Consider the following 13,833-nt stretch of genomic DNA (forward strand, 5'->3'; position numbering starts at 1 on the left):
TAAAAAGCTTGCCAAATGCTTTCAGGAATTATATAATATCATGGTGAGGAGAACACAAGGTTAATCGCTCACCAAGATGGCTGCCAAGAGGATGGCTTCGACATTCATTGTCTCACAGAAATAAAAACACAGCAATCAGTGGTATTTGTGGCTGACGGCAGCTCACAAACACAGCTGCATCTTGCCCTGCTTCTTTGAATTTCAACTTTATGCTATTAAAGTCCATGTCTGCCTCTATCTGTCTATTCCTCCATCATTCCCTCAATCCGCTCCTCGCCATCTGTCCACTGGCCCTGGTAGCATTCTTATCCACCATTTTAATTTGCTCGGGTACATGTACAGTGTACAGTACTGCATTACAAACTGTGACCGTAAGTACAGAGCCATGTAAAGCTGCTCGGGGAAGGAGTTTGACGAACGAGCCCCTTCAACAGCACAAGACGTGGATGCGAGTCAGAATGTGCGATAAACAGATCCTTTCTTACAGAACATGAAAAGCTCACATGGAGTGTCTGTCTGTCTCTGTGTGTGTGTGTGTGTGTGTGTGTGTGTGTGTGTGTGTGTGTGTGTGTGTGTGTGTGTGTGTGTGTGTGTGTTATTTGTTTAATTATTCACTTGCCCACAAAACTTACTGAAGACAAATTGTCTTTGGAAACCATACACATAATGCTTTTAACTGCAAGACGGTGATGACTTGACTGACCATGTAGCCAAGCTAGCACTACCACTTGCAAGCCTGCTTGCATATCTATTGCGAGTTCACCACTAATATTAGTGTTATCTTATAGACTGCACCGGCTGTGGGTTTCATGATGTTTGTAGTTAAATATTTTTTTAAAAATGGGGGCGAACTGCTCGCCGAGTGTTTATGGCACAAACCACATGGTTCCTCATTTGATTTTAGACTGGCCTGACCTTTGCTGCTTGTCATTCCTCTACTCTCTTGGCCCACATTTCCTGTCCCTGTCAAATAGAGGCATAAAAAGTCCAAACATTTATTTCAAACAATGGACAGATTTCAGTGAAGAATGATTCCTGAAAGTGACATGTTTACTTGGAAATATGTTGGCATTGGTTAGCAGCCTCTTTGTTATCTGATATTTCTCCAGCCTGAAGTTCAGACTAAAGTTAGAGGAACTTTTCTGCTGACAAAGCTCTTGGGATCTTACAGGAAATCCATTGATAATTAAACTGTAATATAAGAAGTGTAAAATCACTGTTATTGGAGGGATCCATAGTTTCAAGTCATATATCTTTATAATGGGTAAAATGTCATACTGCAGAGGGGGGATGACAACTGTACAAGTGTACAATTTTTTTTGTCTCCCTCTTGCATCATTTTATTATCCCTAACTTTTACAGTGGAGTTCTCAGGATACAATTATTTTTTATAGACACTGTTTTCACCTGCAACGACTTAAAGTCCAAAAATATCAGCACTGATACAATCTTTCTAAAACCTGCTCTGTTTTAAATGGGAGTATGGGCATTCAAGTGTGCATAGACCGTGATGAATGCGTATGAACTGGGAGTTTATTTTTGTTGAGCCTTTAGAAGATGACTTCATTAGGCATCAACACTGATTGAATGCTATTTTTATGGGTGTATGATTGCTACGAAACTTTTTCCAGGACTGGTTGTTTTCTCAGCCATCTCCACTGCAGATAGTATCTGCCAGCTCTCTGTTTTGATGTGGAAATGATAAGCTTGTTATACCTGGCCCATAAAATCACCATGGAAAATGTTCTATTTCCCTCTAAACCTACTCAAGAGGGGGTGCCAGGGCTGGGTAATAAATATGCAGGGTGACGGAATTCACAGCTTTAAAAAAAAATAAAAAAAATAACAGATTTGCATTGATGTGGTATGCTAAAAGTTGTGGGGTGCAGCATTCAAAACTTGCAATCATCTCTCCATCCCAGTCTCTCCTTCCTTTCTTTGTCTTACACCCTTCCTTTCAATCCCTCTTCTTCTAACCCTCCCTCAAACAAAAGCATTATTCTTAGCTTGAAGCAATGGCAAACTACCTCCCACCACAGTTGTTGTCAAAGCAGAGTGTTCCGTGTCTCTCATAATAACAATTAAGCAAACACTGCATACAATGACCTTCATACACAGATAGACAATTTGATGCACATGCTGTCGCCAGAACAAAAATACACTCAATGTGCACACAGTCTCAGTTTAAACATACTGTATGGCCTCAAGTGCAAGGAACAGCTTGTACATTATAGTACATGTACATGATAACTAAACAGAAATGTGACACCTTACTACACATTTACAATATAGAGAATAACAACCAAAAGACATCTGGTGTGTTGATAATACCAGTATAGAAAATTAAGGGGGACAAAAGGAGAACATGTCTCCCAAAAATCTCAGAATGGCCCTAAAAACTGTGATCAAGTGACAAAAACTGCTCGTGAAAAATTAATCATATTTACAATTTTAGGCCAGTATCCTAATCCTAAATGAAGCCATATTTTTTGTTTTATTAATTTCGTTTCATTTTGATTTCCATCTCTAACAAATACACTAACACTAACAGCGCTGTTGTTCACACTACGTAGGTACGCAATTATTACAATATTGGGTAGAGAGCAGACAATCCTGGATTGATGAAGTTTTCAATTAATCAATTAATTTATGCATTACACATTAAGAAGGCTATTATGGTTAAATAAAAATGTAAATAGTTAGAATTGAATTGCCACAGTTTTTTTTAGACAGTTGCCCCTCAAATATTTTAATATTTCCGACACTGCTTAACACCCACTGATGTGCATTTTTGCATCTGGCATCTCAGACAACAGTAACGTCACCCTCTGATACTCTTTCTATATCTCTTCAATGGACACGTCTTAACATGCATGTGTCTCAATCCAGTGTCTTTCATCAGAGTGCCCTTGTGCCTACTCATCTATTCCCCTAAAAAAAGCCATTCAGTTGCCTGTGGCAACAGCATACCCTTAGCCTTAGCCCATTCATCTGAACATTTCCCCCCAGTCACTTGCTGCATGGTATTCAGGCAGTGTCACAATGTGTATTTGGGAGCGGGCTGGCATGAATTTGTTGGTGTTGGTGTGTGTATTGATAGAGAAAAGAGCCGAGTTGGTAAAGTGCTCTGGGGAACACACTGTACCAAACACAGTGTTCTGCAGAGCAGAAGATTGCTGCTGCACTTCTCACAGGTATCACTGCCAAACAAGCCGATAAATAGAGGAGCTAGCACACATCCGCAGAGACACATACACACAAACTGCACTAGACAAAATACTTAAGAGCACTTAAAACTGAATGACGACTTGAACCGACTGGAATCATTACCACCGAAAGGAAGTGAAGGCAGAAAACAAAAAAAAATTGGCGATCCTTTTATTCCCTCATCCTGTCGATCTTTTCACTCGAGTGACCCGAAACAAGACGGCGAGCAAAAATGCATACAAAAAGCAGGAGATTCACAGTAACAGCAAGCAGAGAAAATATGCCACGTAATGTGACATTCACTTCAAAACACAGCCTCTTGAATTATGCTATCTCTCCCAAGCACAAGCTTCACTCCTCTCTTATCTGGGCCTGATAACCTTAACAGAGTTGCAGCAGTATTATTAGGAAAGAGGCATTTCCTCTCTTCAGCATAGTATACAGTCAAAGAAGTTGTAAACAATAACTCAGGGGGTCAAAAGTTTGCCAGATGCAAGAATTAGCGGTATTTAATGTCCACAGTGAGTAATCATAAAGCTCTACTCTGTTAATGGCAGTAAATGGCATATAGGAAGCAGAAGTAAATGATGGTAAAGTATATAATGTAAAAGTCTGGTAGGTAATTAGCATCAACAGACCTGATTAGGAATATTTTTCTGAGCACATACCAATGACTGAACACCCCCAAAACATATTTTTAGCTATGTGAAGCATAAGAAGCAGTATTTCAGTAAAAAGCCATCAGTCGGCTTATAATTTGATAATATGCTTTCCTTTATATACTGTACATACAAATCCAAATGCTTTGGTACGTCTAGCTCACATTTTTCACAACTGATTTTTGGTCCTGGTAATCTGGGTTTAAACCAGTTTGACTCTGTCTTTGATTGTAAAATGGAGGGGGATTCTACGGATTAGAGCCATGTCAATTAGACACTCACCCTGGCAAGGTTAATGAAGGATTAAGCCATTAGTTGGGACCCCTTCGAAATCCCAGGACCTATCTGCACACCACAAAACTAAGGAACGAGAATTTTTTTTGGAAACTCCACTAAGCAGCAAATTCAGGTTTTCTGATTGCATTCCGAGACACACAGAGACAATAAGAAACCTCTTCCACAAGTTAGCAAAGAGGAGTTTGCATGTCGTATGACATTACATATAGGCTTTATATCCTTTATTACCACCTCCTCCCACACACACAAACACACGCACGCACACACACACACACACACACACACACACACACACACACACACACACACACACACACACACACACACACACATACAATCATGCGCACACACATATGATGATTTATACAGTACAATCCCTACCTGCACCAGATTCCAGCCCTCCAAAGACTCTGCAATAATGGAGGTCACAGAGGGGCAGACACCGCCGAAGATCATCAGGTGTTTGGGACCGTAGCATATGGCATCAAAGAAGGCCCTCAGCCCCTTGGCGTTGTCACACTGTAAACACAGATACAGAGGGAAAAGAGATAAGAGAAAGATAAACAGAAGGAAGAGAGAGAAAAGATGTTAGTTTTTGTTGTAAAAATAGGAACGACAAAGGGAAACATGGAAGCAATACGTCAGATCTAAGGTTGCGCAAGATAGATGGAAGATATAGAAAGGGAGAAGAGAGGGAAAGTTACAGAACCTTAAAAGGCAACCTTAGATATTCCAGCCTATTTTGGGCAGCCATACAGCTGACACGCAGACGAAGTCTTATGATGCTTTGCAAACCAAATCTAGACCCCAAATCTGAAGACAGAGACTTTGTGCTTGTCTGCAAAAATTAGGTTACATTTTTTTGAGGGATCAAAAAGCACCCCTGTAAAGAGGATCATTTTTAAAAACACTTGATAGTTCGACATGTTAGCTGGAGAACTAGGGGAAGAACTTGATACCTTCATCTGGGAGTCATTCAAGGAATCAATAATTACTAACCGTGGGAGAAAAACAGCCATGTTCGCAAGGTCATTAAACTTACGGTGACGGATGAACAATAGAAAACAGCATACTGGTGTCAGTTTAGTGCACACTATGAAAAACAATGCGACGTTTAAATAACATGTCGCTTGTTATACGCGCTAAGCACAGTCGCACATGCTAACATAATTGCAGCCTGGTGTGCGTGTGATTTGATACCGTCATGTAAAACAATGTTGCTCAGGCTGCGAGAGCGATTCCCTGCTCTGGTTCAATGCTGCAGAATGCAGCCATTTCACATCACTATAGCAACTAGAGCGAAAGGGTATGCGAAAGGAAGAGGGAGAGAGAAATAAGAGGCGAGGGGGAATAAACAGTGTAGGTTTCAATTGATTGCTACATGAGCTGGCTAACTGGTTTTGCTGTGATTCCCTGATTTCCACAGTTTGTAATGATATTCCTATCAGCTGTAAACACTTCCCTCCTCAGTATTCTATTATTGCCACTCAATTCAGGACGTGTTCCTGTGTGCAGCTGATGGATAGATGGATTGACTGACTGACTGAATGGCAGGTGGTGTGTGTGTGTGTGTGTGTGTGCCTTCTGACACAGTCCATCTCATCTGGAGAGTAATTTGACCTTGTTAGCTATCAGCCAGCAACTGAATGAGATTCTCCACTGAGCAACAGCACAGCGGGCGGTCCACGAGGCAGATTGAAAAACTGAAAATTGAATGTGGAGAAATGAGATTCCTAACAAACATATAGGACTGTACGTTGTAAGCAACTTTATTAAGTGTATGGTAGGTGTCGTGGCCTCAGGGTTGACATGTTTACATTTTGTGTTTGTGCTCTTGTTTCTTTTTTTTTTTTAAGATGATAGTCTTGGAGCCCTTGAGTGATTTGCTGGGTTATATTAAAGTTGAGGACACGGACGACTTCTACTTCCTTGCAAATATGAACTGTGAGCTGCTTGAGTCATGTTCTTGCAGTGTATCAACAGGTTTCAGTCAGATTTAAATATAGTAGGATTAAACAATAAACTTTATTAGTATACCACTTTGTAAAGCACATTTACATTGTTGTGCTTTGCAGAGAACAATAAAACAGTATACACAAGCAAGATTAAAAGGGAGTTTCTTCCTCCCAGTCAATCTCATGGGAATTGTTGAACATTTGTGATGTGATTTGACGCTATAGAAATAAAATTGAATTTAATTGAAATTTAACCTAAACCGCCCGGTTTTCGTTGAAGCGAGGTGAGCTGAGGGAACATTTAAAATCGTCCTACCTGAGGAGCACAGGCAGCAGGCTATGCTCATAGGGTGCGAATACAAACGATTAAAGTCATCACACTCTTTTTATGTGAATGCCTTTCAGTTTTTGAAACAGGAGACCAATTAGGTAAACACATGGTTTTCTCCTTATGCATGCCAGTGGAGAACAATGTGTGCTGTAATGCCAGTCAAAAATAGACTAGATTGCGGATGTGCCTCAGGTGAAATAAGAGGTAGAAGATGTGATTAGGCACAGTGGGTATTCCTTATCCTGGCCACACAAATTAAACAGCAGGCTATTAAAGAAGAGGTCTTATTTGCATACTCTTATCATTCATTTCACTCCAGCTGGTCATAACAAGGTGGGTTGGTATTGTGACTGTAAATCGGTTACCATGCGACAAATAAAGGACTGGGTGATATTGTAGGTTTAAGCTGATTTATTATGAAGAGTTACAATCTACTGTAGGTAGTAAAGGATTGTTGTGTTTTTATTCCATCTCCGGCAAGTAAGACGGTCTAAACGTGTGTGCATGTACACTATGTGTGTAAACATGCATATGAAAGTGATTTTAAGTGAAGATCAGACTACGTTTTCTAAGTTTATGTTTATGATTTGATAAACCTTGATACCCTCTTAAAATAAAATTGTCAAATGGGGTAAAATGAATAGCCCAAAGGTCATACGTATAGAGAGGTACAACCAACCATTATTTTCATCTGCTGACTGCTGTCTCAATTATTTAAATCGAATGTCACACATGTCCAAGACAGGGAAGCAGCAAAATTTTAAAAGTTAAGAAGCTAGAGGTAGTAACTGACATAACATTGATTTGTTTCTCTTTTCACCAACAGTTTCATTCATCCTCCCCTACTTTTGACGGGCACTCATACACACCAGCACACAATCTGTTGTGACTGCTCACAGAGCCTTGACCGGTACGTTGTCATGCCAACGATGTGACTATTCGCACTTTGTGCACTAGATGAGGGAGAATGCCTCGGCAGGGCCATTGTAGCGATGGCTATATTTAGCCTATCATTAGGTAGCACGACCACTCAGACATTAATCAATACTTATTAAGCTAGAGAGACGTTGTAAAAGTTAAGATAGGTAAAGCGGTGCCGAGGGGAGAGAGGCAGACGAATATACCTGGGAGCTAAGAGTAAAGAGGCACGGAAATAATAAAGGTGATGGTGGGAGAAAAGGGGAAGAAGCAAGCAAGTTAAATAGAAGGTGAAAATGGAAGGAGTGAAGAGGTGTGAGACTGAGATTAACCATGCACTAATAAAGCCAAGTCAAACAGTATTATAACCTGCCCTCCATTATAAACCCACAATAGAGTAATCCATGACGGTGAGATTGATTCACTGGCTCTCTGTGATGCTTAGCAGCTGCACAGCGCCTGCCACATTTCCCTACAGTCCATCAAATATGTAAAAAAATATAAATAAATGCCTAATCAGAGGTAATGTGGTTATATTTAAACTATTTAGATCTTATGACATTTTCTTTCAGTACGCGAGCCACTACCTCTCCCGTTTTTCTCTTTGCTTTACCCTTTACTCTTGTATATCCTTATCCCACAGTACTGAGACATACATTTATTTTTCAAGGATTTCCAAGCAGTCGCTGTAGAGTTTGGGTGCAGGCTATAATTTATGTCCCAATTTTCCCAGAGAAATATGCTCTAAATAAGGTCTTAACTGAGACAAATACCACTGTTCTGAAAAACACAAATAAGTTCTGGGGATAAACTGACACGATGAGGAAGGCACAGCAGCACTTAGCTCTGAAGTAGAGCAGCAAGAAATACTACAGCACTTTATTTCCCTCTCCTCCAGTCTGAAATCTAATTCCTGGCATTTGGAGGCCATTTGGAGCAGATCGATGGGGTTAACGCCCGTAGTAATCTGTTTGACTGGCTTGGGAGACGGCCAAGGAAGGTGCGTGCGGTTGTGAGGAGGGGGCTGATGGTGGAAGAACCTGGAAATGGAAACTCAAGGGAGGCATGTAACCCCGTCTAATGCTGAAGATCCATAAAGAGAAAATTTGCCTCAGGTGTCTGCTTCAGGAGTCACACGGCGAGTGCCCCTTCATTCACACACTAGAATCTGACTGGAGTTCCACTTCAGTCACTGGATTAAGAAATACTAGTTAAAATATTCAGGCTCATATTGCCGCTTTTATTTTAGCAACATATCTTATCCTCAGCTTGACATTTCAGTGCAGTGAGTTTGTACCACTGCTCCTCCCATTTTGAATATATTACTGGTGGAACAGCTGGATAAGGAGAAGTTTATCTCAAATGCTCCTCAATCCATTGTCTCCGTTACATTTACCTTCACACTGACCTTTACACAGAGCTACTGAGATTCATTCTTATTGATTTATCATTTCACAATGACATTAGCATATGCTGTTATTGCGCTACTGATAAATCACACACAATTAGGGCAAAAACAGCTTCTCTGGAATGTTGCAGCCAAAGATATGTTTCAGCTGTTTCAGCATTTATTTATGCAACAAAATCTGACATCTTGGAAAAAAGCTTCTCTTTAGAGGTTAGTATGCATTAAACACCAGTCTATCCAAGACTATTTATCTTTTTTCTAAGAAATACTAATACAGGTCATAAAGCCTTAAAACACATATTAAAAGAGTTTCCTACAAGTTTGATGGCTGCAGAGTATATTTGTCATCAAAAAGGCTTCATATATTAAAGCAGGATTTAGGGTGATATATTGTCAGAAAATTAATATAATATTCGGAATTATGAGAGTCATCGTGGTTTTGTTATCTTAGAATGAGCCTTTCATCTCTTACATCGGGAGTGGGGCTTCATGTTGTTTCTACGGTAGCCCAGAAGGGACAAATCAAACACTGGTTCTTGAGAAGGCCTTTCATGTTTCCATTAGTTTTTTTGGCCACCGTAGATGCTTTTGAACACTTGGAAGGGGCGAGGTGAGAAGTGTTTAGTTGGTTGCCATCTGCAAGCTCAACTGCTATGCAACTAAATCCTACACGCTGCTCTTTTAAGCTCAGTCTGCTCCTCTGACTAATACAATGCAGTCCTTTGCATTAATAGAGAAGCAATCAAAACAATTGTAAGCTAAAGCAAAATACAAAATACAAAAATATCCCAGCTATGACAACGTGGTTAAAAAGAGGGACTGTTTTTTAAGGCCTACCCATTACTCAAACACCGAGAACGAGATGGTAATTAGCACATAATTCCTTCCTTCGGGTAAATTACCCTGCCCTCCATACATAGGGTCAGCCACATTTTATTCGCTATGGTACAAGCTAACACATTGTAAGTTTTTTTTTTTAGTTTTTTTTTTTTAACTCAAATCCTCCAACTCACCACATGCAGGATGACCCTGTTGAGACCACACAAAGAGTGTCCACGTGAGCATGTGTGTGTGATATTGTGACAAGAACAAGAGCTGATCAGAGCACCGGGCTGGAGCTAACCATGATGAAATGCCTTGTTAACGCCGCAAACAGAGGCAGCTGCACCTGTCTCTCGCCTAATGGCAAATTACTGCACCCAAATCAGCAACCTGAGGCCCAATATTGCACTCACACATACATGTGAGAGAGAGGAAGGGAGACAATGAACAGCAGAGAGAAACGGGGGGAAGGAGGAGGGGGGGGCGGGGGTCTGATCTGTTGTCAGAAGCAATCTGCTCTGCTCACACACTGCGTTTATTCACGACAAGGCCAACAGCGCAGGTGATTACTGAGAACAAATGTGAAAGTGTCCCTCCACAGAATATATGTCTTCATGGGTTAAGAGGGGATATACACATGTTGTCATATAATATGCCAAGAAAAGTATGATTTAAACATCCAATAATACTTCCAGAATATGTACCAGTGGAAACCCTTTCAAACCGTACACACCGCCCCGCTGTGATCTTAGCACTGTCAAAAGAAACAAGCACCGTCACTGTTGAAGTCCCTTTCAAGGCATCCGCAGATACACGTGTACACATCATTCCTGCCATCATGTAGCATACATTCCAGATGTCTTTTGGTGTTTTTTTTAGCATCTGTGCAGCAGCAGTGCAGCAGATGCAAGAAGCTGGTAACAGCGGCCTCCTACATGCACTCCTCACTGAATTACTTCCACGTCCTCGAGCCAGGCAAAGAAATGAGAGCTGAATCCAGCAATTACTAAAACATATGGTTGGCATTATAAAGACCTATAGAGTTAGCAGAGAGCAGCCAATAGGTCAGATCTAAAGAAGATTATCTATTTCCCCATGTACAAACCCAACTAATCCTCTAAACTCTGTCATGGCTGTCGATACCAGTTACTCTTGGAAGAGGAGGAAGTACCAGGAGGTCTGATGTGTATGTGAATCAGTTTGCAGCACTTGAGTGAGGTTTTACTCTTTCAGCAATATCTTCAAATCATAAACAGGGCTCCCTTGAGTTCATTGGGATCATTCATCTGTCGTTTAAGGTCGACACTCCCCACTGAACTTCGGCACAGGCAGCCTCATCCCATCTGTTACCATCCCCTACACATAAGACCTTCAAGAAGCTGCAGCTATTTGTTCCCCACCAATGAGCCTTCAGGCAATTGAGAGGTTCACCGGGGTGCAACATATCACCCACCATGCCTTTTCTTTCTCTTTCTACATAACCAGGAAGGCATGGCAGGCAGGTCATTCACAGTCTTAAGGAACCATTGAAAAAGCAATAGCCAAAGCTCTCAGGAAGAGACATGGAAAAGTGGAACAAGAGGGAGAGAATAGGAGAGAAAGAAGAGGACAGAATGAAGTTCAGTTACAAGGCTCCTTGTGGTAACATTTAAACAGCAGGCCCCAGAGTACCCAAAGAGAGTACACATTGATTGAGTGAGTGGATGAAGTAAAATTGCGCGCAGGAAGGAGTGATGGAGTTGTTTTTTTCAATCTGTTCCCTTCACATTGCATGCCTGCAACAGAAGGAAAAAAAAAAAACCCTGAGGAACCCGCTACTTGTCTGGGGAGAGACTGGCCTTTAGAATCCACTGCAACAGACTGACTGGGCTGCTCAAGCTGATGGCTGTTTGCTCTCCATCTCCTCACTCCGTGCAGTCTGCCTCTTGTTATTGCACTCAATTTATCTCTCGCTTTGTGGAAAGCTCAGATGGCCACCAGGATAACCATTATGGCACGTTGGAAGCCTCTTCGGTGGTGACAAGTCTCTTTCGCCCTTTTTCACTTTCTGTCACTCCCACACACAATATTCTCCCCCTGTGCTCATGCTTATTCTCAAACACAAATTCACTTGATAGATTACCATCCTTGTGCAATTGAGTGCCAAAACACAATCTTTGACAAATACACAAACAGTAAGACACACACACACACACACACACACACACACACACACACACACACACACACACACACACACACACACACACACACACACACACACATCCGCTCACTCACAAATTATAGACAAGCTCAAATTGGTTGATGGGACTAAAATCACAGTGAACACATTGCACTTTTATTAGCAATCTGTGCAGTGGATAAAGCGGACGCTGTGTTAAGCCTATTACAGGTTGATGTGCTTTTGACAAGGCCTGACAACAGCTGGAACATGTTGTGCTATACCCAGAGAGAGGGACGGACCAAAGTGAAACCACCCTGAAACGATCGGCCCCCGAGGAGAGGAAGAGGGAGAGGAGAGGAGAGGAGAGGAGAGGAGAGGAGAGGAGAGGAGAGGAGAGGAGAGGAGAGGAGAGGAGAGGAGAGGAGAGGAGAGGAGAGGAGAGGAGAGGAGAGGAAACAATCAAGATGATGTATTTAATGTGGGAAAAATCAGGCAGCTCTTTCTTCGTCTTTGGGTAGTTTTGAGACTTCATATACAGTCTGACACTTTCTTAATTTTAACATTGTTCTTTTTGGAAGGAGCGATTACTTTGGCCAAAACTAAAACTAATAAATGAGATGTCCATCCTGTCAAAATAAACTTTTCTTTATGCAGTAGTAATTGAAAAGAGGAAATATGTCATTTTAAGAATTGATTTGCACGGTGCTTTTTTTTTCCAGACCTAATTTGTCACTAAATCAATGTAGCAGGTTGAAAAATATATGTGAAACAAATGGTTGTTTCATGCACATAAATATAGATCATGTTATTCTGAAGTTTGGCATTCAGTTGCACTGGAGATCAAATAAACAGTTCAATATACATTCACAGCACGATGCTAAGAACGTTTCTAAAGAGCACTGGTTTAACAGGAGGAAGTTTGCTTTCATAACTAAAAATAATGTATTCTTTGCATAATAAAAAAGCTCTTGGTAACCACAGAGGCGCCCCAACTGGTGAATCAGCTAACTGGTAAATGAGAAAGAGGAGGAGAGAAGGAATGTGGACAGAGATTTGGAAGAAGAGAAAGGGAGGGAGCCCATTATCAAGTCAATTGTTTCTTGGTCCCAAAGGCCCTTCACTCTGTTCCATGGAGGATTTCAGAAAAGGAGGTTAGGAAAAAGAGAAAAAGGTGCAACAAAGAGGGATTGTTCTGGTTAATGGTACAGTAGCAAATGGGTTGAGTATTGGATAAAGAGAGAGAGAGAGAGAGAGAGAGAGAGAGAGAGAGAGAGAGAGAGAGAGAGAGAGAGAGAGAGAGAGAGAAACATTTCTGCAAGTCTGTTAGCAGTTGCTACAAAATGCAAACGGGTCAATTTTGACTCAAGGCATTCCTCGTATAATTTTTTTTCCCTCAGTTTTATCGCTGACAGCCCGACCTAAAATGTACTCAAAATGAAGAATTGCTCCCCTTCAAGATACTTGTTAGATTAAGTTTGAGTTTTCCTCAACTGAGACAGCCTATAAACTGAATAATAAGGAAGCACATAAAATCCCTCATATTTCTTGTCAACTGGGGATATTAAATATTTATGGACAACAACCATGTGAAAGTTTCAAACCAATCCAATGCCAATGTCCCAACCCTTCCAGTAGAAACACACAAGTCCTGTTGGATATCACCGGCCGGTGCTTTCTAAGGATTCACATTTAAAATTCCACCTTTGTAATCCCTCTCTACACTATTTACGTCATATAATGATGCCTGTAGAAGTAGAAACCATCACATCATATTCAAGTTTGGAGGAAAAAGAAGTAGAAAAACAATTTAGCAACGCACACAAACTAGACTAGAAAAACTGATGATTTTCAGTGCAGGATGTGCACGCATGTGTTCATGTGTGTGCGGGGGGGGGGGGTGTTCATGTGTGTGTTGGCGTGTGCATGCTTGCAGGTTACCGCTCTGTGTCTCACCTCTGGGAAGACAGCGTTGCTATCTGTATGGGACTGGAAACATGACCAAATACTCCAATTAAATGTTGGACAGAATTTGGATCATTGTGGCCCATTTCCTCATTTCCAGGCGAAGCGTT

At 41.2% G+C, this 13,833-nt stretch overlaps 1 protein-coding gene across 1 annotated transcript in view; it reads right to left on the minus strand.

Annotated features, from left to right (window-relative positions):
• The window catches only part of gabbr2 (gamma-aminobutyric acid (GABA) B receptor, 2), a 179,009-nt gene that overhangs the window by 124,341 nt on the left and 40,835 nt on the right, over positions 1 to 13,833 (minus strand). Inside the window, exon 2 of the mRNA XM_069175712.1 lies at positions 4,545 to 4,682. Coding sequence (XP_069031813.1) covers positions 4,545 to 4,682 — 138 coding nt within the window. The remainder of the gene's footprint in view (positions 1 to 4,544; positions 4,683 to 13,833) is intronic.

This window comes from Embiotoca jacksoni, unplaced genomic scaffold (genome assembly GCF_022577435.1).
Source record: "Embiotoca jacksoni isolate LCO1_2020_lvr unplaced genomic scaffold, fEmbJac1.0.p SCAF_7, whole genome shotgun sequence".
In the NCBI taxonomy this organism is placed as follows: Eukaryota; Metazoa; Chordata; class Actinopteri; family Embiotocidae; genus Embiotoca; species Embiotoca jacksoni.